Raw genomic sequence first — 22165 nt, 5'->3', positions numbered from 1 at the left:
CACCAGGCCATACACCAGAAGGAACAAAAGCTTTGAAACTTCAAAGAGACGAGGGGGGGTATGGCACAGTTGGAGAGAGGGAGAGGCGCAACTAACAGTGTCAACATTATCAAACGATTCTTGAACATCTTTTTCAATCGGTGCGGCAATTTCAGAGGGTGGGCGTAGACTCATAGAGCACTTCTACAGTAATCTGCAATGCTTCTGAAATATGAGAGATCGCAGCTGAGGCGGGTGAAGGGACTGTCTCTGTGCCTTGGGTTCTGAAGGAGGAAAAACTTTGGGGATTTCTCCAAGAGGGGATGATAAGAACTTGATCCTGTGTTTGCCGATGATTCGAGGCGCAAACTTGGCTGCTCACACACCCAGCCAGCCTCGATGGATAGACCGCTGTAGTTAACCGAGAGGGCTGGTAAAAGCTACTGTACTTTTACAACTTTCGGAGAAAGAAAGTTCCTTGTCGGGGAGAACATGTTCTTTTAAAAAGGGAGAGCGAGTTTATAACCCCCCAAAACGACTTGAGGGGGTTATATTGGAAAAATGCTGAGGTCCTGTTTGACAGCGTGGAGTCTCTCGTGGACTTTATTCTGCATCTGCATCCTCAGTAGAAGTTGTGCACAAGAGAGACAGTAAGTTCTAAGTTGGTTGACCTCATTTGTTGCTTTCAACTGTTTGTGTGCATTATACACTATGTTGACATTTCACTGATGTTCAAAGTAAAAAAAACTCACAGTTTCTCCCCCAGTTCAACAGGATCAGAGGCTGATGCATAATTGTGTGCATTTCGTGATCTTAGAATTATAAGGTTCTAGGATCTCCATTTTTGTCAAAATTGAGTTTTGTTTTTTTTACATAATCTGATCCATTAGGTGTTTATTAATGCCTGTGTGGTGTTATTTTTAAAATGTTGACATTTTTGAGTTAGTAATTCATAAAATACAAAGGTTCCATCTCACAGAACATAATGGAATGTAAAAACTTTGACGCTCAATATCTCTGAACTGCCCTAAACGGAGATAGAACCTTATCATTCTAAACTCACGAATTGTGTACATAATGCATTTGTGAATACAGTTCGTGGTTTTGTTCAAAGGTGACTCATATCGCATTGGATTCTGCAGTTGCCTAATGAATGAATGCATGTCTGTTGGAATGATAAACATTGATGAAGGGCTTTTTTCAGTAGCCTGTATAATAATTCATTTTCGATAACCAAAATAACCCTAAACATTTCACTAAACATAATCAATCCTTTTGTATTTATAAATACCAAATGCATATTATATTATATAATGCTATTATATGACTATTATATCATATGTATTTTGGGCGGTTCTGCTTTTGCTCATATAGGGTGTTTTTTTTATATAGCTAATGGACAAACAGAACTAGAGGTGTGAAACAATAGCTTATTAGTACTACTACTAACCATTCACTATAAGTAGATATCACTGAATCAAGACTTTGTATAAAATCACTGATGGCCCATGTGTTACGTCCCATGAATGGACAGCATGCTTAATTCCAGAAACATTCTTACGTCCACCCTTTGGTCCCTGGGTTTGACAATGAACTTCTGAGTTTATTTCACTAATCCCTGTGTATAGAGCACAGAGATTCGCTTGACTTTGGGTCCTTTGATGCCATCGGCCGGGCTGCTGTCAACGGTATGCCAGAGCTTAATCCAGAGCTGTGGAGAATTGTGTTAATTGTGAAGAGTTACAAGCTGTGCTGCCAAGTGTTCCAGAGGGGAGAGCACCATAGAGAATGCTATGGTTACTATTAATACCAGTTTGTTGAACCAAAAGAACATCAGTCCACCTGAAGCAACCGCGAAGACCCAGCTCTGAAGACCCAGCTCTGTAGACCCAGTTCTGTAGTCAGTCGGTCAACAGGCAACGGTCAACTTGTGAAGTTCAAGCATCTGCTGTACCCGATTGTATTTCTTTATTTGTTTGTCAGGATCCTCATTAGCTGCTGCACATGCAGCCACTACACTTCCTGGGGTCCACAAACATACAATACAATACAAATACAATAACAAGATAAGACAATATAACAATCAATTAAATAAATACATTTCCAAAAATAAACAACAACAACATCAGAGTGATATACCTGTATTGTCAAGACACCAAGAAACCACAACAACAACATACTTTTTACACACTATTCATATAATACATAATTCATATGTACACTTCAGTTACATTAGATCGTAAGTAATCAGCATGGTCCCCAGCGCCTGATTCTCCTGAGCTTATCAAAGAGCGGGGCTGAACTTGCTGCAGATCAAACGCTAAGAGTCCCATTTCCTCATATTATCTTGCCATTTCTCTAAGCTTCATTTTCGGAGGGATTTTCTCATGGCTCCCAGCGACTGAAATTGCGTCCAGCTCCCAGACATAATGCTAACCACCTGATCTAACACTCAGACATGCAACTGGGCTGCTGGAGGAAGCATTCTAATTTGGGTGATCTTTGAGCAAAAGTTTCAGGGGGAAAAAGCTGAGCTCCCACTAACAGCAGCTGTAGAAAAACTGTCACCTGGATAAACGTGGATCGTTTGTGGATCAAACTCTGTTTGTTCTCTTCCATTCAAAACTCAAGCTGTGTTTGAAAATGAGTGTTCGTGGAAACAGCAGCGACTCAATTATTATTTTGGAACCTTCAGTGTGCCTCTGCATTTTCAGTGCACTTCTTTTGACGTTTGATCTTTTTGGGGGGGAAATACCAGTGTACTCCCACCCCCACCCCACCCCCAACCAGAGGTAAAAGTTTAATTGGACTTTTCCAGAATGTTTATGTGCATCAGAGGATGACCTTTGCCCCCCTGCGACCTCTTTGACAGCCGTCTTCCCTCGACGATGTCAGAGTGACTGTCTGGAATCTTGGTCGTTATGTTTCAAAAACACTGACTATAAGGTTACATCAGACGGGGGTGCCAGACCACCCAGAGAGAACCCTAGAGCAGTCACCTCATTGGCTGTCAGGTACCGTGTCCCTAGTAACCTTGCAATTAAACCCGATCTTGCTGCACAAATCCATCAGGAATGTGTGCGTTCGTGTGTGTGTGTGTGTGTGTGTCTGTGTGCGTGCTTGTGCGTGCGTGCGTGCGTGCGCGTGCTTGTACGTGCGTGCGTGTGCGTGCATGTGTGTTTGAAGGTATAGAAGTTGGCTCCAGGTAATCAGTATCTGATTGTCTGACAACATCACTCCTATTTACCCTGGCCTCGCTGTCCCCCTCCCCCCCTCTTCTACCCGGACACACAGGGGCTACCTGATCGCCGCTCCCTCGGTGTTCCGTGCCGGCGTGGAGGAGGCCCTGAGTGTGACCATCTTCAATGCCGTGGAGGAGACGCGTGTCCAGGTCCAGCTCTCTGTGAAGGGAGAGACTGTGGCACACAGCCATGGCACTGTGCTAGGTGAGGAGAACACACACTGACATGAACTTGCTCTTATTGTTGTGTAGTGATGCTGTAACTACTCCAGCAACAACATTGTTTTAACTTTGCACTAACACACACACACACACACACACACACACACACACACAAACACACTCTAGTAAAAACATTGTTTTAACTTGCACTAACACACACACACACACACGCACACACACACACACGCACACACACACACACACACACTCATATACACACACACACACACACACACAACCACAAACACATTCTAGTAAAAACATTGTTTAACTTGCACTAACACACACACACACACACACACACACACACACACACACTCATGCACACACACACACTCATGCACACACACTCTCTCTCACACACACACACACACACACACACACACACACACTGACAGAGCAACACACACGCAGCTTGGGGCCGATTGACCCCTGACCTGTAGGATGGAGTGTATACTCCTGACCCCACCGGGCACTACATGGACGCTGCCTTTGATTGGAGGCTTTAAGGGTTAGCCTGGCCTGTCCACCCAGGCCTCTGTGTATACGTCTCTGTGATTTGTTTTGACAGCACTACTAATAGTGGAGACTTGTTGTGGTTCAGAAGATCCTGGCACCGAGACAGACTGCAGCTGTAGCGGCTTCTCAACCAGCGGTGCTCAACCACTCACGTCCCAAAGGGCCGGCTTGTCTTTCTTGATCTTTTAACATTGTTGTTTGACCAGATTTAAAAAAAATAAAATAAGCATGTTGTTGTGTTATCACTAAGCTATCATAACCAGACGTAACTATTGTTGTAACGATACGTTGCTGATGGAAAGGCAAGTATGTGACCAGTATACACGGGCCACGGGCAGCCCTCGCTCTCAACCCCGCTGCTTGAATCACGCGGGTCAATGGTTCCAAGTTGTTCTTATCAAAATGCTTTTGTATGTGAACACTTCGTCGTGTACATTGATTTCATGTCTTTCCTTTCCATTTCAGACAAAGGCACGATCAAATTAAAGGTGAGAGCAATTTCGCGACGTTTCCCTTATTCCATTTCCACCTACCCGTTATTGAGACAGTTATACGCTTTTGTCTTGTGTTTGCCATTTAGCGTTTTTTTACAGTACAAACATGCGTTGAAATGGTTGCGTCTCCAGCTGCACAGTAGTGAGATCCGTGTCGGTTTGTGCGCATTCCTCAGTTGACATGCAAAACAACACCAACGTTATTTGTACGTGAACATCTGTCTTTGCACATTCATTCGGAATAAGGTAACAGCCTCGATATAATACGCAACAGCTGTTGACGTGCATGTATGGTCCGCAGCCCCCAAAGCCTGGAATGGATCAATCCAATATGCAAGAGTTCAGTCCTCCCCTCCCCTACCCCCCCGACCCCCCCCACCCCCCCTCCCTATAACCCCCCACCCCTGTTCTCCTTATGAAATATAGTCTTTTTACGGTTTCCCTGTGTCATACAGTTACAGTGGAGACTGATCTGTGTGGTGTTGTGGTGTTGTGGTGTGGTGACAGGATGTCCTGCAGATCACTGTGACCCTCCTCTCTGTGTTCAGGTGCCCCCGGGGCTGAGAGGCCAGGCTCATCTCAAGGTGTGGGGGAACCGGCACGTCACCGAGGGGGGCTACATTTTCCACAACTACACCACCGTCACGGTGGACAGCAAGGGCACGGCCGTCTTCATCCAGACCGACAAGCCCGTCTACAAACCCAAACACAAAGGTCTCACCTCCTACTATGACCTACCCAGGCCCCCGTAGAGCATAGAACTGTACAGTGCTTTTTTCAACTCCAATCCTCCAGTGCTTCCTCTAGGGTGACACACAACCTGATTCCACCAGTCAAAGCAGGGCTCGCTGCTTAGTGAGACTAGTTACCCAGGTGGGCTGGTTGCTGAGCTGTAGAACGGACATCTGCAACGTTTGTAGGGGGGCCCCCCCGGACCGGAGTTGTAAACCTAGTCTTAGATGTTACACACCATTTGATCTTACTGGTCTTACTTTATACATCCAGGAGAAAAAAGCCAAAAGACATAAAACTGGACTGTGTTTATTACACGCAGTTGGATGAAGTGAAGTAGGTGAGTAATCATTGTCTCTCACTCTCTCTCTCTCTCTCTCTCTGTAGTTTTCATCAACGTGTACTCGGTCACTCCGGACCTGAGGCCAGCCAATGACAAGGTACACCTGATCTGTCTCATCAAAGCCTATGACATCACACCCCCAAGCGTCAGTAATTGAGTTGGATATAATAAAAAAAAGAAAGGAGAACATGAGAGTCAGGTGTATTAGTATGACGGTGGTGAGCCTTGATGCCAAACAGCTGTGCTTCTTTTGATGTGACATAGCTTTGAATTGGTAAGCGGCATCCATTCCACGTTTTTTTTCTTTCTTTCTTTTTTACACGCTTACTTTTCCAACGTCCTCCCTTTGAGGGCGGAATGAAGCCGGGGAAACCTAGCCTAGCTCTGGCCTGAATGCACCCCAACAAAATGTACAGTAACCTATTTACCACAGAGTCATTTCTGCTGGAATGCTAGAAATGGCTCCAAGTATACCGTGCCACTGTGTAGACAGTGTGTTTATTGATGGCCAGAGCTATAAAGGTCTGCTGCTGGCAAAGGGCAGCGCTTGCTTTCACAGACGAGTGATTGTTGAACAGGGGAGGGGGGGGAGAGGGGCTATGGGGAGGGTATTTTCCCATGTGGCTGTGCAGTTTGTTTAATGTGTGCCGTCCTTGAGTTATTTTTTATTTTTAAATTTATTTATTAATGATTATTCTCCCTTCTCCTCTCTTTGCAGATGGAGGCGTACGTTGTGGTGAGTTGAAGGTGGCGGGGGGAGGGGGGAGGGGACCACCCAGGGTGGTAGGGCCCGCGGGACAGTGGGGAGTGTAGTTTCCAACCTCCCCTCCCCCCTCCCTTCTCTCTGAGATGAGATTACAGGGCAGGGACAGCTGAGCTCACCTTGATAACAGGGTGCTCAGCTCAGAGCCTGGCCCTGCAGCGGAGAGGAGCGGACCTGGGCTGCACATGAAAGGAGTCCCGCAGCCGCTCTCTCCCGCTCAGCCCCTCAGCTGCTCCTCTCCTGCTGTTACTGACTCCACAACAGCTCCAAACACTGCCGTCCTCTTGGTCCTGCTCTGTCTGAGGTGGTTTTACAGGGCAAATAGTGCTGCCTGGTTATAGGATTCCTAGGGGAAGCTGTGTCAACGAACTAGGAATTAATATGTAGATGTGTTAGATGTTTATGTAACTTTCTCATCGGAGGCCCGGAGTCTTCAAACAGCCTTTCAGTGGGAGAGTGTGTGTGTGTGTGCGTGTGTGTGTGCGTGTGTGTGTGTGCGCGCATGCTTGTGTACGTACGTGTGTGTGTGTGTGTGTGTGTGTGTGTGTGTGTTTGTATGTGTGTGTATGTGTGTGTGTGTGTGTGTGTGTGCGTGCGTGCGTGTGTTTTGGTGGTCCTGTTGGATTTAGAGGGATTACCCACTGCAGACCAGCCTTCATATTTCCGATGTTTACAACCAGCAAATTCAGGTTTGTTATGAGTTGAACCTGATTTTCTTGACCGATCATACATTGGGTCAAGATCAAGGAGATGCATGAGGTTAAAGTTGAATGAAATCCATAATGTGATATTCCCTAATGTGATATTCCATAATGTGATATTCCAGGATCCAAGAGGGTCTCGGATGGTCCAGTGGAAAGGTCTAAAGCCCCTCTGCTGCGGTAAGTGATGAACGTTCACAACTACTGATGAACGTTCAAAAACCCTCCCCTTCAGTCTAGTCTGGCCAATACCTTTCCCTGCAAACGGCCATGACCCTTCCGTTTTCCCTCAGGGATCGTCAACATGAGCTTCCCTCTCTCGGACCAGCCCGTGTTCGGAGAGTGGTTGATCTTCGTGGAGATGCAGGGCCATACCTACAACAAGTCTTTTGATGTCCAGAAGTATGGTGAGAGAGATTGTTGGGATATGACATTTGATTTGGGGTTTTCCTGTCTCATGAACACTTGTGTATGTTTTTGTAGTCCACTAAATCTAGGACTACAATTCCCTTGATGCCTAGCCACTAGGTGAAGTTTTTGACACAGGTGTTGTGCATTGGCTAAATCAAGTGTTTGAACCCTTTATACCACTGCATTCACTTGTCTGCAGGCTTGCATGCCTGAAGAAGGTCTATGACCAAAAGCTTGCAATAAACAACATATATATATTTCTTTTTAAACAGTGTTTGAGTGTGCGGATGCTGTTATTTTGCCACTCTAGGGATATGAAATATGAAATGGTCCAACAGGATTATACGTTTGATTACCCATTCGTATCTGAGATGTTATTCATAAGAGGAAACGTGCACAGGTCAACCTGATCTTACCTGCTCCTCTACCTGTCTCACACAGTCTTGCCCAGGTTTGAGCTGGTGATCGACCCCCCGCGGTACATACGTGATCTCAACATGTGTGAACAGGCCACGGTCAGGGCCAGGTGAGGCACCAACCAATAGCATTCTGACATACAAACACACACACAAACGTACGTACATACATATATACAAACAAACAAATATGCATACATACATACATACTTACAAACAGGATACTAATCCTCATTGGATAACTCTTGTGTCACTCTGACTTTCCTGTCCATCCTGCATTGATCTTGACGATGATGATTTGAGTTAAACGCACTTATCCCTTGAGTTAGGATTCCATCCGTGATGACTTACTTGATTACGTGATCAGTCCATGTCAATGTGATGCAGCCTAACTGACACCCGAGCTGCCCGTTGATTAGGTATACCTTCGGGAAGCCGGTCTCAGGGAAGCTGACGGTGAACATGACGGTGAACGGCGTGGGCTACTACCGCCACGAGGTGGGGCATCCCGTGGTGAAGACCATGGAGGTGAGAGGACCTACGACCCACGACCGGAGGAGTTCCTAGAGACTTAGTTTGACATGTTCAACGATCACGGCACACTTTATAATAACTGTTCTTAACCGTCCATGTACATATTTCAGCATAAAAAAAAGAGAAAAAAACATTTTCATAAACATTTAAAGTCATTTGTAGGATCGATAACGGCGTGGTTAATGACCGTTTATGGAATATTAAGTGTCAACAAACAATCTGCTTTGTCTCTCTCTCTCTCTCTTCCATTGGGATATCAGATCAAAGGCTCTGCCACCTTCAGCCTGTGTGTCAAAGACATGATGCCCCTGGACGTAGCGGACCACTTCCGGGGCACGGTGAACATGTGGGTGTCGGTGACCAGCGTGGACGGAGGGAGGCAGACCATGTTCGATGACTCCACCCCGGTTCACAAGCAGCTCATCGACATCAAGTACTCAAAGGACACCCGCAAGCAGTTCAAGCCTGGTCTGCCCTATAAGGGAAAGGTGAGAGCAGACCAGTGGGCCTGATACTTGGTTCAGCCACTCTGTTGCTGAAGAAAATTAGTTTCACAAGTCAACCTTGATAAAAAAAATATGTAAATTAGCGTAATCAATGTTCCAGTGTGGCAACGTTCTCATGCGAAGCCTGACTGTATTAGACCTGGCCACTGTATTAGACCTGGCCAGTCACGCCTCCACCTGCCTCTCTTGGTCTCCTCTCTCTGTCTGTTTGTCTCTGGATGACAGTCCCCCCCGTGTCTGTCCCTCTGTCTGTGTGTGTCCAGGTGGAGGTAACTTACCCAGACGGCAGCCCTGCGGACGGCGTGCGCGTGCGCGTGAAGGCGGAGCTCACCCCCAAGGACAACGTGTACACCAGCGAGCTGACCTCCAAGGACGGCCAGGCCACGTTCGAGATCCCCTCCATCCCCACAGCTGCCCAGTACGTCTGGCTGGAGGTCAGTGGGGCTCTGGGGAGGGAGGGAGGGAGGGAGGGGGGGGAGGGGGAGACAGAAAGGGAGTGTGTGAGAGAGAGGGAGAGGAATGGGTGGGCAGAGTTTCATATCAGGGGGATCAGGGGGTGCAAGCAGAGTGGTTCAGAGGCTGTGGATGTGTAGATACTACAGGCCAGGTTAGGCTTCTGATAACGGTAACCTTATAAAGCACAATAAATGACTAAATAACTGTCCCTCCTGAGACATCTACTACCCCCCTGCTTCTCCTGTGTCATAAAAAAATTCAATAATAATAATAACATTTCACTTGAATAGGCTCATTGGAAATACATTTACTGGACAAATTGTTGATGTGCTCAATACTTATTTCCCCCACTGTTTATGGTAAGATTTAGCCTGAAGTGGTGTGTAGTTGATAGTAGAGTGTGTTGGTGTGCTAAAGTGCTGAAGTGGTGTGTAGTTGATAGTAGAGTGTATTTTATTGTGCTAAATCCGGTGGTGTGTGCGTGCGCCCCAGACCAAGGTGACAGCCATGGACGACCGGCCCGCTGGAGACCAGTACCTCCCCAGCTACCTGTCCATCAGCAGCTGGTACTCCCCCAGCAAGTGTCACATCCAGATCCAGAGCCTGGGCGCTCCCCTGAACGTACGTCCACCTCACTGTCATGACCTTTTATATATACAGCACCAGTCAAAAGTTTGGACCCACTTTCCCATTCATGGGGAAGTGTGTCCAAACTTTTGACTGGTACTGTATATATATATATATATATATATATATATATATATACAATCGACCTATTTTGAGTAGTGTGTGAATATGTGTGTTTGTTGTGTGTGTCTGTGTGAATATGTGTGTTTGTTGTGTGTGTCTGTAGATCGGGCAGGAAGCTGAGGTAACTCTGAAGTCCACCTGCCCCTGTAACTTCACCCTGCACTATGAGATCGCCTCCCGAGGCAACATCGTCCAGTCCGGCCAGCAGCTGTCCAACGCCACGGTCCACAGAGGGAAGAGGGCGGCCGTCACCTTCGACAAGAACGTCCACACCACCCTGTTTCCCACGGGCTCCGGTCAGTACCAACCAGTGGTGTAGTCTACGTGATACGCAGGACTACGCCGTATACCCCCTAGGAAAGGCCAAGGATTTTCGTATACCCACTTAAAACTGACTATAGCGTCATATACCATCAACGGGGGGAAATGCGACATAAAATGTCAAAATGCAGCACTATCATGCACAGATCAGCCTTATAACATGTAATGTTAGATAACGTTTAACGTTAGACAGGGAGCGCAGATTTAATTTTATGGCGTTCCAAAATGTTCCTCAAAGAACCCCATCACGTTTAACTTCACACCGTGGTCTATTCAGTTGGTATGATGATGTTGGCACTGTGCAATTCCCTTGACGGTAAGACAGTTGACTTGAAATGAGGAACTGAAAAGAAAAAACGATGCAACGATCTTTTCCATTGTAAAGAAAACGAACCTGGAGTGGGAAACTGTACGTAAAAAAAATTGATCGTATTCAAACACTGTATTCCGGAAGATCTTCGTATTATCATCCCTCTCTCTGTTCCCTCTGGCTCCGCCCTCAGGTCCTGCAGACCCCTCCTCCCAGGGCGAGACGGACAGCTGTGTGTCGGTCCTGCGTTTCCCTGTCACCCACGCCATGGCGCCCCTCAGCCGCCTCCTGGTCTACTACGTCAGAGAGAACGGCGAGGGCGTCACTGATAGCCTCCAGATCCCCGTGCAGCCCAGCTTTGAGAACCAGGTACACAACCCCCCCATCCCCCCGGCCCCCTGTCCTCCTATCTCTCTCACACACAGGTCTTTTTTTACATTACGACATACTGTATGTTGGATGACTGACAGATTTAGGGTCTTAATCATTGCGTAGTGTCAACAGAAAACTTTGATTTATTTATATATCACTGGGCCTTCTTAAGACTCAGACTGGCTGGCTGGTTAAGACTCATATCTATTCTTTAACTAACTTCTTCTTAGTCAAACAGGCAGTACAAACCAGAAACAGGCTGCCAACTAGGTTAGGAACCAGGCTGGGCGATGATAAGGCGTGTGTACAGGTTTTCTAAGTGTGAGAGTCCAAGCTGAGTGATGTCCATCCAGTCCTGGTAGTCCTTGTATACCCATAAAGCCAGCCCAGTCCTTCTCTGTAAACAAACAGCTGTGTCGGGCCCATGAGCTCCCCTACTTCCTGCCTGCATTAGGCAGGGTTAACTCCCTGAAGTATTTACGGCTCCCTGGTATGCCATTAGGGCATTTTGGGGGGGGGGGGGAGGTGTTGTGGCGGGGTTGTGTGGACATGACAAGACAGAGGCAGTGTGTGGAGGACGAGTGGGGTCGTGACAGGGAGGATGACGGGTTACGGGGCTGGTGAAAGGATGGCAGCGGAACAGATTAACAAGGCTAATTTGTGGTTGTGTGTCATTGGGGAAGACCGGTTTCTTGTGTGAACGTTTACGGCTGCCGTTCTCTCTCTCTGTCTCTCTCCTCCCGGGCCTGCGGTCGACTGTTCTCTTGACCGCTGTGACTCCACTCGAGTCCTCGGGTGTTGCCTAGGGCTGCGTTGTTTTTTGTTATAGCCCAGCACTGGCACACCACATGTCACTAGTCAACCAATCATCAAGCTCTTTGGTTACTTGAAGGGCTAGAATGAAAAACGTGTAACCAACGGCGATGACCCTGGGACCGGGGGGGTTAAGAAACACTGTTCTCTCTTGACGACAACTATACTGTACTGAAGCTCTCAAAGGTCATCCAAACTCTACCATGACCTCTATAGGAATGCATCTCAATACATGCATTAATGATGTAATGGAAAAAAAATAATTTTTGATGTTGTTTCTGTAGGTGTCTGTCTCCCTGTCCACCAACGAGTCGATGCCGGGCGACCCCATCAGCCTGCGTGTGCGCGGGGAGAAGGGCTCGTGCGTGTGCGTCGCCACTGTGGACAAAAGCCTCTACCTTCTCAAACCAGACTTCCAGCTTACTCCAGATAAGGTCAGTGTGTCCTCCATGATCGTCATGTCGCTGTGTCTTACCTGGTTCTGCGTCGACTCGATCCGCCCTTTCGGTCAGGACAAGTGACTAGTAACTGTAAGGGATTCGTGGTTCTGTTCTTAGGTGTTCAGGGAGCTGGCTGACTTTGACGTGTCGGACGCTTTCGGAGTTCCCAAAGACGACGGCCACTTCTGGTGGCCGGGGCTGTCGTCGAGGCGGCGGCGGCGCTCCTCGGTGTTCCCCTGGCACTGGGACATCACTAAAGACGCTCGCTTCGCCTTCACGGTGAGACAGACCGCCGATCGACGGGCCAGGATGAGTCGTGTGTGGTTGGGCCTTTTTTTTTCTCTAGCCTTGGACATAACTCTGTGCGTGTGTGTTTGCGTGTGTGCGTGTGTGGTTGTGTGTGTGTATGCGTGTGTGGTTGTGTGTGTGGTTGTGTGTGTGTGTGTATGTGTCTCACAGGAGACAGGGTTGGTGGTGATGACGGACATGGTAAGCCTCAACCACAGGCAGAGTGGAGGCATGTACACAGACGAGGCCGTTCCTGCCTTCCAGCCCCACACATCCACCCTGGTGGCGGCCATGCACTCTCGAACAGCACCCAGGTACTATACTAGACACACACACACACACACACACACACACACACACAGCACCAGGGGGGTGAAGGCTCCAACCTCTGGAGCCACTGTGGCCTCGGCATCTTGAAGCAACGAACTAAGAGCGAGCTGATGGAATGAGACCGTCCATATTTAGCTCTTCATTCCACACATAGCATTTTTCTTTTTTCTCTGGGAAATGGAACATTATACACATGGTGGAACTTAGAAATGTCAGCAAGGATTTAAGAATCATTCATTTTCCAGTTAGGGGTTATTATTGTCTCCAGATCCATAATTGAAAGCCCTTTGTTGTTGATGTCGGGTTGTTTTGCAGAACAGAGAAACGCAGACGAACATATTTCCCGGAGACATGGGTGTGGCGTTGCCTCAATGTCAGGTACTGGAATCCCTTCATCATTCGTGTGTGTGTGTGTGTGTGTGTGTGTGTGTGTGTGTGTGTGTGTGTGTGTGTGTGTGTGCTGTATGAATGTGTGTGCATGTGTGCGTGTGTGTGCATGTGTGTGTGTGTGTGCATGTGTGCATGTGCGTGTGTGTGTGTGTGAGAGAGAAAGAGCGAGAGAGAGTGTGTTTATTTGTGTGTACGAGTGTGTGTGTGTGTGAGTGTGTGTATCTTCTCTCGAGCGAGTGGGTGGAGGTTGTCTCAGCTGCAGCAGATTGTGGGTACTTAAGTGGGATTTGGTCCAGGTCCAGATCTTAAAGCATGGAGGAGAGAGGGTGGGGGTGGGAGGGCTAAGGGAGCACATATTTGAGAAGGGGGGATATTTCACCACTCCAGCAGTGTCCAGCATTTTCTTCCCAGTGGGTGTGAATGTGCCTCATTTAAACAGGGTTGTCTTGGAACGGGCGTCCGATTTCCCAACAGCTCTCCCATTCATTTCCAGCCAATATAAATTAACTAGCCATAGAATTTCCATATGCTCGATTCCTTTGGGCAGGAGTTGCGTTGCGTTCGCCCCTTATTTCCTATTCCGTTCCAACGCTTTGATTTCAACTTATTTGAGTGTATCAAAGTCGTTTTCGGGGCGACTTTTTGATCAAAGGGGAAGGGCGTTTTTTTTCTTCCAATTTCTTTCTCCCAGGATGTTTATGCCCTGTGAAAACTGGCCAACATCAACATCGGCCCGAACAGCCAATAAATGACTTCAGCCCCCGACAGATTTTGTCGGAACACCTGACTTGTTTTCACACCTGTGTGTTGGAGGCTGTTCATGAACACAATATAACACGGGAACAAGTGTTCCCCACATGAGGGAGATTGACGACATCCATTCCGTTTCCGTGACGGCGCTTCTCTGTGTTGTCCATTGTTCTCATCTGTCGTGAGGTCGTTAGCTTCTGTGTCTCAGCTTTTCAACGTCTCACTTTTGTTTTTGGCAGCGATGTTACCGGCGAAGCCGAGCTACGATTGGACGTCCCGGATTCCATCACCACCTGGGTGACAGAAGCGATCGGCTTGTCGGAGGAGAAGGGGCTCGGCCTCGCCAAGAGGGCGGAGCTCCGGACCTTCAAGCCCTTCTTCGTCGACTTCACTCTCCCCTACAGCGTCATCCGCGGGGAGCAGACCAAAGTCCCGCTGACCGTGTACAACTACCTGAGTACCTGCGTAGAGGTGAGGGGGGTGGGGGGGACGACAACTACCTGAGTACCTGCGTAGAGGTGAGGGGGGTAGGGGGTGGGGGGGATGGACAACTACCTGAGTACCTGCGTAGAGGTGAGGTGGGGGGGGGTGGATGGGGTGGTCGGTGGAGGGACTGGCTATTATTATGGGCCCAGTCTAATTCTTAAAAGTCCCAATCACTGTGTAACAACTACTGTACCTGCCTACCCACGCAGAGGGGAGGACGGGATGGTGGAAAGGCCGGACAAGGGGCCTAAGCAAGCCTTATGGGCCAGTCTAATTCCTAAAAAAGTCCCATTCACTGTGTACACTTGCACCTGCGCAGAGGTGAGGATGGTCGGGGGGGGGGGGGCAGGAAGTGTGTGGGGGGGAGGCTAGGGGCACACTAGGGTGTAACGAATGTTGACACCCTAGAAGTATGTTCTGTATGCGTTGCGGTTCTCTCAGGGACCATAAGTGGGTCCATCCCGGGGTTTACAGAGATGACATCATGACGTTCACAGATGAGCCCGTTAAACGGCCGTGTGCGTGCGGCGCTGCCCTTCGGTAAGGTGATAATGCGAGCCAGTGTCAGCCCCCTCTCTTTGATCTCCGCCCACGCGAAAAAAAGAACATGTGATTCCTATATTTCCTGCAGAAAGTTATTTACGACTTGTGGCGTGTGGACGAAGAACAGTTCCAAACGATCCGACTGCATTACCCACCCCGACCAACCAACCCCTTTTTTCTTTTGTGAAATTTTGATTGACTATGAATGGAACTTAATCCCTCGGGGAGCGTTAGAGCCATGAGTCAGTCGTGGAAAATGTAGCAGTGTGATTCAAAAATTCCCCACCATGCTTTAAGAACTCCGAGGAGGTCACGCTACCCGGAGGAGAAGGGCCGGAGAGAAGACGGTGATGCAATCGTGTCCTGTCAAAAGAGATCTGTCTCTGCCGGGTTTCACCAAGGCCTTTCCCCTCATCTCTCTCTCTCTCTCCTTCCCTCTCTCTCTCGTGTGCGTGTGTGTGTGTGTGCGCGTGTGCCTCCCCACCGCAGGTCCACGTCAAAGTCACCGTTCCCAAGGGCATCAAGTTCGTGGGCCATCCCGGGAAACACCACCTGACCAGGAAGAAGTGCGTGGCGGCGGGAGAGGCCACGCCCACGTCCATCGTGCTCTCCTTCACCGAGCTGGGAGCGGCCAACATCACCGGTACGCCCACGCTGTCACTCAGGGTTTTCATTTTCAGGGTTTTTTCTTTTAACCTCTTCTAATAACTTAAGTGTTCACTTAAACTAACTTTACTCAAGGATTCCCATTTTCGAATAGTTAAGTCTTCGATATAGAATTGTAAGATATTATTGTATTTTTAAATCTCATTTAGAAGTAAGGCCTGTAAGCGCTCCTCTGCCTACAGTAGGTAGAATGAGGCCTTGCCGTTAGGCTCCGGATTCAACGTCTCATGCTGCTAAATGACCGGAGATGGTTGTCAGGGGAGGCTGGGGTGACCAGATCACATACGACACCAGGAGAGGGGAGGCTGGGGTGACCAGATCACATACGACACCAGGAGAGGGGAGGCTGGGGTGACCAGATCACATACTACACCAGGAGATGGGGAGGCTGGGGTGACCAGATCACATACGACACCAGGAGAGGGGGAGGCAGGGGTGACCAGATCACATACTACACCAGGAGATGGGGAGGCTGGGGTGACCAGATCACATACTACACCAGGAGAGGGGGAGGCAGGGGTGATCAGATCACATACTACACCAGGAGAGGGGAGGCTGGGGTGACCAGATCACATACTACCCCAGGAGAGAGGGGAGGCTGGGGTGACCAGATCACATACTACACCAGGAGAGAGGGGAGGCTGGGGTGACCAGATCACATACGACACCAGGAGAGAGGGGAGGCTGGGGTGACCAGATCACATACGACACCAGGAGAGAGGGGAGGCTGGGGTGACCAGATCACATACGACACCAGGAGAGAGGGGAGGCTGGGGTGACCAGATCACATACTACCCCAGGAGAGAGGGGAGGCTGGGGTGACCAGATCACATACGACACCAGGAGATGGGGAGGCTGGGGTGACCAGATCACATACTACACCAGGAGAGCGGGAGGCTGGGGTGACCAGATCACATACGACACCAGGAGAGAGGGGAGGCTGGGGTGACCAGATCACATACGACACCAGGAGAGGGGGAGGCTGGTGGAGGTAGACATCGGAGGACGGGGTCTCATTGTAATGCGTGGAATGGAAACGAGGAACGTTCTCAAACACCAACACCGTTCCTCATTCCATTCCACGCATTACAATGAGCCTCCCTGGTTCCTACCTCCACCGGCCTCCCCCTCTCCTGGTGTAGTATGTGATCTGGTCACCCCAGCGATACAAACAGTCCTCCCTCTAGTCCAAGTGGGAACAAAGCAGGCGGCTTGACCACCAGCGGGGGAGCAGGCCGGCCCTGGCAGTGACAACCAGTGGCATGTTGATGAGTTTGCGGGTCACTGGCGGTCAATGGGGCCCCCTGCGGCTCCCTGCCTGTCCCTTGGCTCGGCGTCTTTCCCTCTCACTACACACACACAAAGAGACGCGTTGGCCCGCAGCCACGGTTCCAGTGTGCTCCTACAGCAAGGGAACCGCCTGTCCGGACCCTGGCGTATTAGTGTTGTGCAATTTGGGATGTATGCAGCACTCGAGTTGTAAAAGAAAAATCAGGGGGGGATGGTGGATTTTTATCATATGGGGACAATTTTAGCATCCCCACAGCGTCAGTGACTTCAGTGTCAGTGACTTGGTAAAAATGTCATTGCATGTGTGCGTGCCCCCTCCCTCGCCCACAGTATTTTACTCAATATGCGCAAAACTAAATGAAATAGCATAATACCACGTTCATTGATAAAATGACATGGGATGGAAAGGGGGGATGGCAGTTTTAGAAGGGGGATGATTTTGACTTTTTATTTCACGGGGGATGCCATCCCCCCTCGTCCCCCCTCAACTCGAGTGCTGGATGTATGTATAATAATAATAATAATAATAATAATAATAATAATAATAATAATAGATTTGATTTAAAAGTTCTCAAACTCAAGGACGCTGTACAGAAAAAAAGAAAGAAGAGAAGCAGGACAGTAAACGAGAAGAAGAAACAAAAACAGAATAAAGATAAAATCGTATTAAAAAAGAAACAGAATTTGACGTATGTACTGGACATAGTAGTAGGATGACCATGCATTGGAGGTGGGTGTTTGTAGAACTATACTTTTAACATGCAGGTTTAACTTAAAGCACCTTTAAGTTGAAGTTCTCAAAACTGCCCTTTTGACTGCCCTTTGTACTGTTGATTAGTACAAAAAGAACTGAGGCGAATATTGTATTTCCCCTTTCTTAGCGCGCGCCATTGCCTATAGTGAACCAAGCTGCTGCTCAGATGGACTCCAGTCAACCAAAGCAGGCAAAAACTCAGACGACTTGGAGGACAGAAGGTCCCCCGTTGGTCTGGACTATGTCCGGAGGAGTGTGTTGGTAGAGGTAGGAGAGCAGGAATGCCCTGCACCTTATACATGGTTGCATAGGTAGAGAGTGAGGTTTAACAGGTTTAACATACTGTATCCTCTCTCTCTCTTGCTCTCTCTCTCTTTCTCTCTCTCTCCCCCTCTCTCTCACTCTCTCTCCCTCTCTCTCTCTCTATTTCTCTCTCTCCCCCCCCCTCTCTCTCTCTCTCTCTCTCCCTCTCTCTCCCCCTCTCTCTCTCTCACTCTCTCCCTCTCTCTCTCGCTCGCTCTCTCTCTCTCTCTCTCTCTCTCTCTCTCTCTCTCTCTCTCTCTCTCTCTCTCTCTCTCTCTCTCTCTCTCTCTCTCTCTCTCTCTCTCTCCCCCGCAGCCAGAAGGCCTACCCAGAGAGTACACCTACAGTGTCTTCTTCTGTCCCAACGGTCAGTACAGCTCTGTCTCTCTCCTCTACTGCCTGGTCAGTACAACTCTGTCTCTCTCCTCTACTACCTGGTGCGATCACTAATGGCATCAGGAGATTATTGCAACAAAAAAAGAAAAGACTCCACTTTCATCAATGCTAAGGCTGATATAGGTGATATGGGTTTTGATAGATCCCTCCAACTTTGACTCTGACATTTCCGTCGTCTACTCAGAGCGGATCCACATCTCCACTCCCAACAAGTACGAGTACCAGTACGTGAAGAAGCCGGTCCGGATGACCCACTTCGAGGTGGCGGTGAAGACTCACAACGACGCCCACTTTGCCCTCTCGGCCAGTCCCCACGACAGCGCCGAGATGCTGGAGATCGTCCTGGGGGGCAGACAGAACACCCGCTCCTGGATCTCCCTGGGCAAGATGGGAGAGCCGGTGGTCAGCGCCCCCACTCCCGGCATCCTCTCCTGGGACGAATTCCGCAGTTTCTGGGTCAGCTGGAAGGGCGGCGTGGTGCAGGTGAGAAGACGAGGGTTCAAGGGTTAAAGGGTTCGAGGGTGATGGTTGGAAGGGGGGGGTTCATCTGTGGTTTGGCTTATGTATAGAGCTAAGGGTCGGGGGGTATAGATGGGTTGTGTTTGTAGAGACACTGGGATGATGACACTGGGCAGGTCTGTGTGTGTTAGAGAGGACTGGGATGGAGGTCAGTATACCAGTCGCTGGGTTGTGTAGGGGAGAGGTCAGTGATATGTGGTATATGTAGTACGGTCGTATAGCGGTAGTGGTAGGGTAGTGTAGGGGGTGGTGGGAGGGGGGGAGACTGGGCAGGCTACAGGGCCCTCGTGTGTGAGAGAGGACTGGCGCCACTTTTAATGGCATGCCTGTGAGGTCACGCTTTACTGGCTGATGTCAGCGAGGACACTCGGTGATCCGTGGCGTTTAGCATGGCGCTCTTTGGCACGCGGGCCTGAACCCTGCGTTAGCCTCGCACCGTTCACCAAAGGGGAGCAATTAAAAGGCCGTCTGTAGAACACGGTATGGCCCAATAAGATTCATTTATTTTTCTTAGTGACTTGATTGCATTTCGGTTTGATGAGCCATGTAGTATAGCTCGGGCATGGTCTCTGGTTTAATGTGATTACAAAACTGAGTAGAAAATACCCAAGGGGTAATATCTGTTTCTTTGGAACGACAGACCGGGGCTGTGTGTAGGGGAAACGTTGATGCAGAGGCCTGATGCCAACAACCAGCCCTTGGCAAGGGACTTTTATGTGTGCCCAGTATTTGGAAACCCAAAAGCCACCTAAATTACTTTTTAAGTAGAATCTTATTAGTGTCCAATGTTTTGTTATTAAAGTTAACCTCCGAGTCACAGTGGCTCCGGAGCGTCTCTATAGAATAAGCACAAGCTGTCTGAGCGAGAGGGGCATAATTTAATTCAGTTTTTTTATTTTAGCTCTGTCATAAAGCTAATGGAACATTGCTAATTGGAACGCGGTGTGTTTACGGTCGCCACCCAAACATGTTTTTTACTCCCGACGATGCAGTACAGTCTTTTGAGATCGAAGTTTTTGGTGTTTTTAGCTCTGTCTGGTCCTTAGGGGCCACCGTAGCTGTAGTTCAGTCGAAGCCTCTAATCATTTAGTTAGTTTACAAACATTTTTTTTTTACTTACATAATTAAAAATGGGAATTTCTTTGCCGTTTCCATTGAAGAAGCCGTTTCTGGGTAGAATATTCCTATCATGACGGGTTTTGCCTTTCTAATCGCCATGGTGACAGGTCGGGCATGGCCTGCAGCCGTCCAATGAGTCGGTGATCCTGCAGTGGGCCGGCCCCCTCCCTGGACAGGTGCGTCACATTGGCTTCTCCACGGGCTGGGGCTCGGTGGGGGAGTTTAAGATCTGGCGTAAAGAGGATTCGGACGAGAACCACAACGAGGCCTTCACCCTGGGGGTCCCCCACAACGTGGTGCCTGGCTCTGAGACCGCCACCGCCTCCATGATCGGTGAGGAGCAGCACCGCTCATCTACACACACACACACACACACCCTCCATCTACACACACACACCCTTCATCTACACACACCCTTCATCTACACACACACACACCCTTCATCTACACAACTAGACACAGTGTTCATCTAGACACAGTGCTCATCTCTAGACACAGTGTTCAGTGTGTTTGGTTCTCAAGGTTACACACAAGGGTATGTTCTAGCCCAGCATTGGCACTCCTTATTCAAGTGTTTGTGTGTGTGTGTGTGTGTGTGTGTGTGTGTGTGCGTGTGTGTGTGTGTGCGTGTGCGCGTGTGTGTGTGTGCGTGTGTGTGTGTCAGGTGACGTGATGGGCCCTACCCTCAACAACCTGGACAAGCTGCTGCGGTTGCCGTTCGGTTGCGGAGAGCAGAACATGATCCACTTCGCGCCCAACGTCTTCGTGCTCAAGTACCTCCAGAAGACCAGGCAGCTCAGCACCGAGGTGGAGACGGAGGCCACTGACTACCTCCTGCAAGGTAACAGGCCACTGACTACCTCCTGCAAGGTAACAGGCCACTGACTACCTCCTGCAAGGTAACAGGCCACTGACTACCTCCTGCAAGGTAACAGGCCACTGACTACCTCCTGCAAGGTAACAGGGTTAGAGACCACAATCTCAATCAGAACCAGAATTGCTTTTATTACATCCAATGTACAAATACACAAGTAGAATTCTTTGGCCTCGGTTCTTCAACATTGGCACTGCAGCAAGATACAAAATCTGAATAATAGAGTAAAGTAAAATAAGTAAAGTAATAATACAGTAATAATGTGATAAAGTGATGGTAGTCGTGCTACAAAAGAATTGTAGTACGTACGTTGTAGAATTGAGCAAGAACACACACACACACACACACACACACACACACACACAAACACACAGAGAAAGACACACACACACTCACACACACACACACACACACACACACACACACACACACTCACACACATTGTCTGAACCCCTCCTCTGCCCTCTCCCTGCCAGGGTACCAGAGACAGCTGACCTACAAGCGGCAGGACGGCTCCTACAGCGCCTTCGGAGAGAGAGACTCGTCTGGCAGCATGTGGTACGTCAACTATCCACCACCTCACCACCCCACCATGCCCTCCACAACCTTTACCTGCCCTCCTGCATCTCTCAGTGCTTACCAGAGACAGTATATACAGTATATCATATATATGTTACGGTACATATGGGAATACGGTACATGTGGGAAAACTAGGGTTAGAGTTAGGTGCTAGGGTGCTACGGTTATGGTTAGGGGTAGGGGTAGGGTTAGGGTTAGGGTTAGGATTAGGGTTAGGGCTAGACATGCCAGCATGTACCAAGTCGACGTAGCACCCAACCCTAACCCTAGTTTTCCCACATGTACCGTATTCCCACATGTACCGTAACATATATACAGTATATATATTATATTATAGAGTATATACACTGAAGATTCCAGCTGCATACTCCTCCACACACCCTGAAGTAGGTTACTGACAAAGACAGCGGAGTTGTTATCAGTAAGCGTACAGTCTGCGCTGCGGTCTTATCTAATTCATACATTCCTGGTGATCTGTTTAAATCTGTCAGAGCCTCGCTCGCTCGGTGAGTGTTTATTTCTTGTTTACACTCCCCTGAAGGAAGGCAGGCAGCC

At 48.8% G+C, this 22165-nt stretch overlaps 1 protein-coding gene across 1 annotated transcript in view; it reads left to right on the top strand.

Moving 5' to 3' along the window:
- Window positions 1-540: 540 nt before the first annotated feature.
- cpamd8 (C3 and PZP like alpha-2-macroglobulin domain containing 8) overlaps window positions 541-22165 on the top strand; it is a gene marked incomplete at both ends in the record, with an annotated part of 43926 nt that continues 22301 nt past the window's right edge. Inside the window, 27 exons of the mRNA XM_080536057.1 lie at window positions 541-629; window positions 3274-3425; window positions 4427-4449; window positions 5004-5169; window positions 5575-5627; window positions 6249-6266; window positions 7120-7174; window positions 7288-7401; window positions 7847-7931; window positions 8241-8349; window positions 8616-8843; window positions 9125-9295; window positions 9810-9938; window positions 10171-10363; window positions 10892-11067; window positions 12168-12317; window positions 12441-12602; window positions 12783-12925; window positions 13257-13319; window positions 14321-14552; window positions 15600-15753; window positions 17948-18087; window positions 18439-18490; window positions 18704-19002; window positions 20265-20490; window positions 20822-20998; window positions 21508-21589. Coding sequence (XP_080392183.1) covers window positions 541-629; window positions 3274-3425; window positions 4427-4449; window positions 5004-5169; window positions 5575-5627; window positions 6249-6266; window positions 7120-7174; window positions 7288-7401; window positions 7847-7931; window positions 8241-8349; window positions 8616-8843; window positions 9125-9295; window positions 9810-9938; window positions 10171-10363; window positions 10892-11067; window positions 12168-12317; window positions 12441-12602; window positions 12783-12925; window positions 13257-13319; window positions 14321-14552; window positions 15600-15753; window positions 17948-18087; window positions 18439-18490; window positions 18704-19002; window positions 20265-20490; window positions 20822-20998; window positions 21508-21589 — 3641 coding nt within the window. The remainder of the gene's footprint in view (window positions 630-3273; window positions 3426-4426; window positions 4450-5003; window positions 5170-5574; window positions 5628-6248; window positions 6267-7119; window positions 7175-7287; window positions 7402-7846; window positions 7932-8240; window positions 8350-8615; window positions 8844-9124; window positions 9296-9809; window positions 9939-10170; window positions 10364-10891; window positions 11068-12167; window positions 12318-12440; window positions 12603-12782; window positions 12926-13256; window positions 13320-14320; window positions 14553-15599; window positions 15754-17947; window positions 18088-18438; window positions 18491-18703; window positions 19003-20264; window positions 20491-20821; window positions 20999-21507; window positions 21590-22165) is intronic.

The sequence above is a fragment of the Nansenia antarctica genome (assembly GCF_963989245.1).
Source record: "Nansenia antarctica genome assembly, chromosome: 7".
Classification (NCBI taxonomy): Eukaryota; Metazoa; Chordata; class Actinopteri; order Argentiniformes; family Microstomatidae; genus Nansenia; species Nansenia antarctica.
The sequence above is the reverse complement of the archived record's forward strand: the minus strand, read 5'-3'. Positions and strand labels throughout refer to the sequence as shown.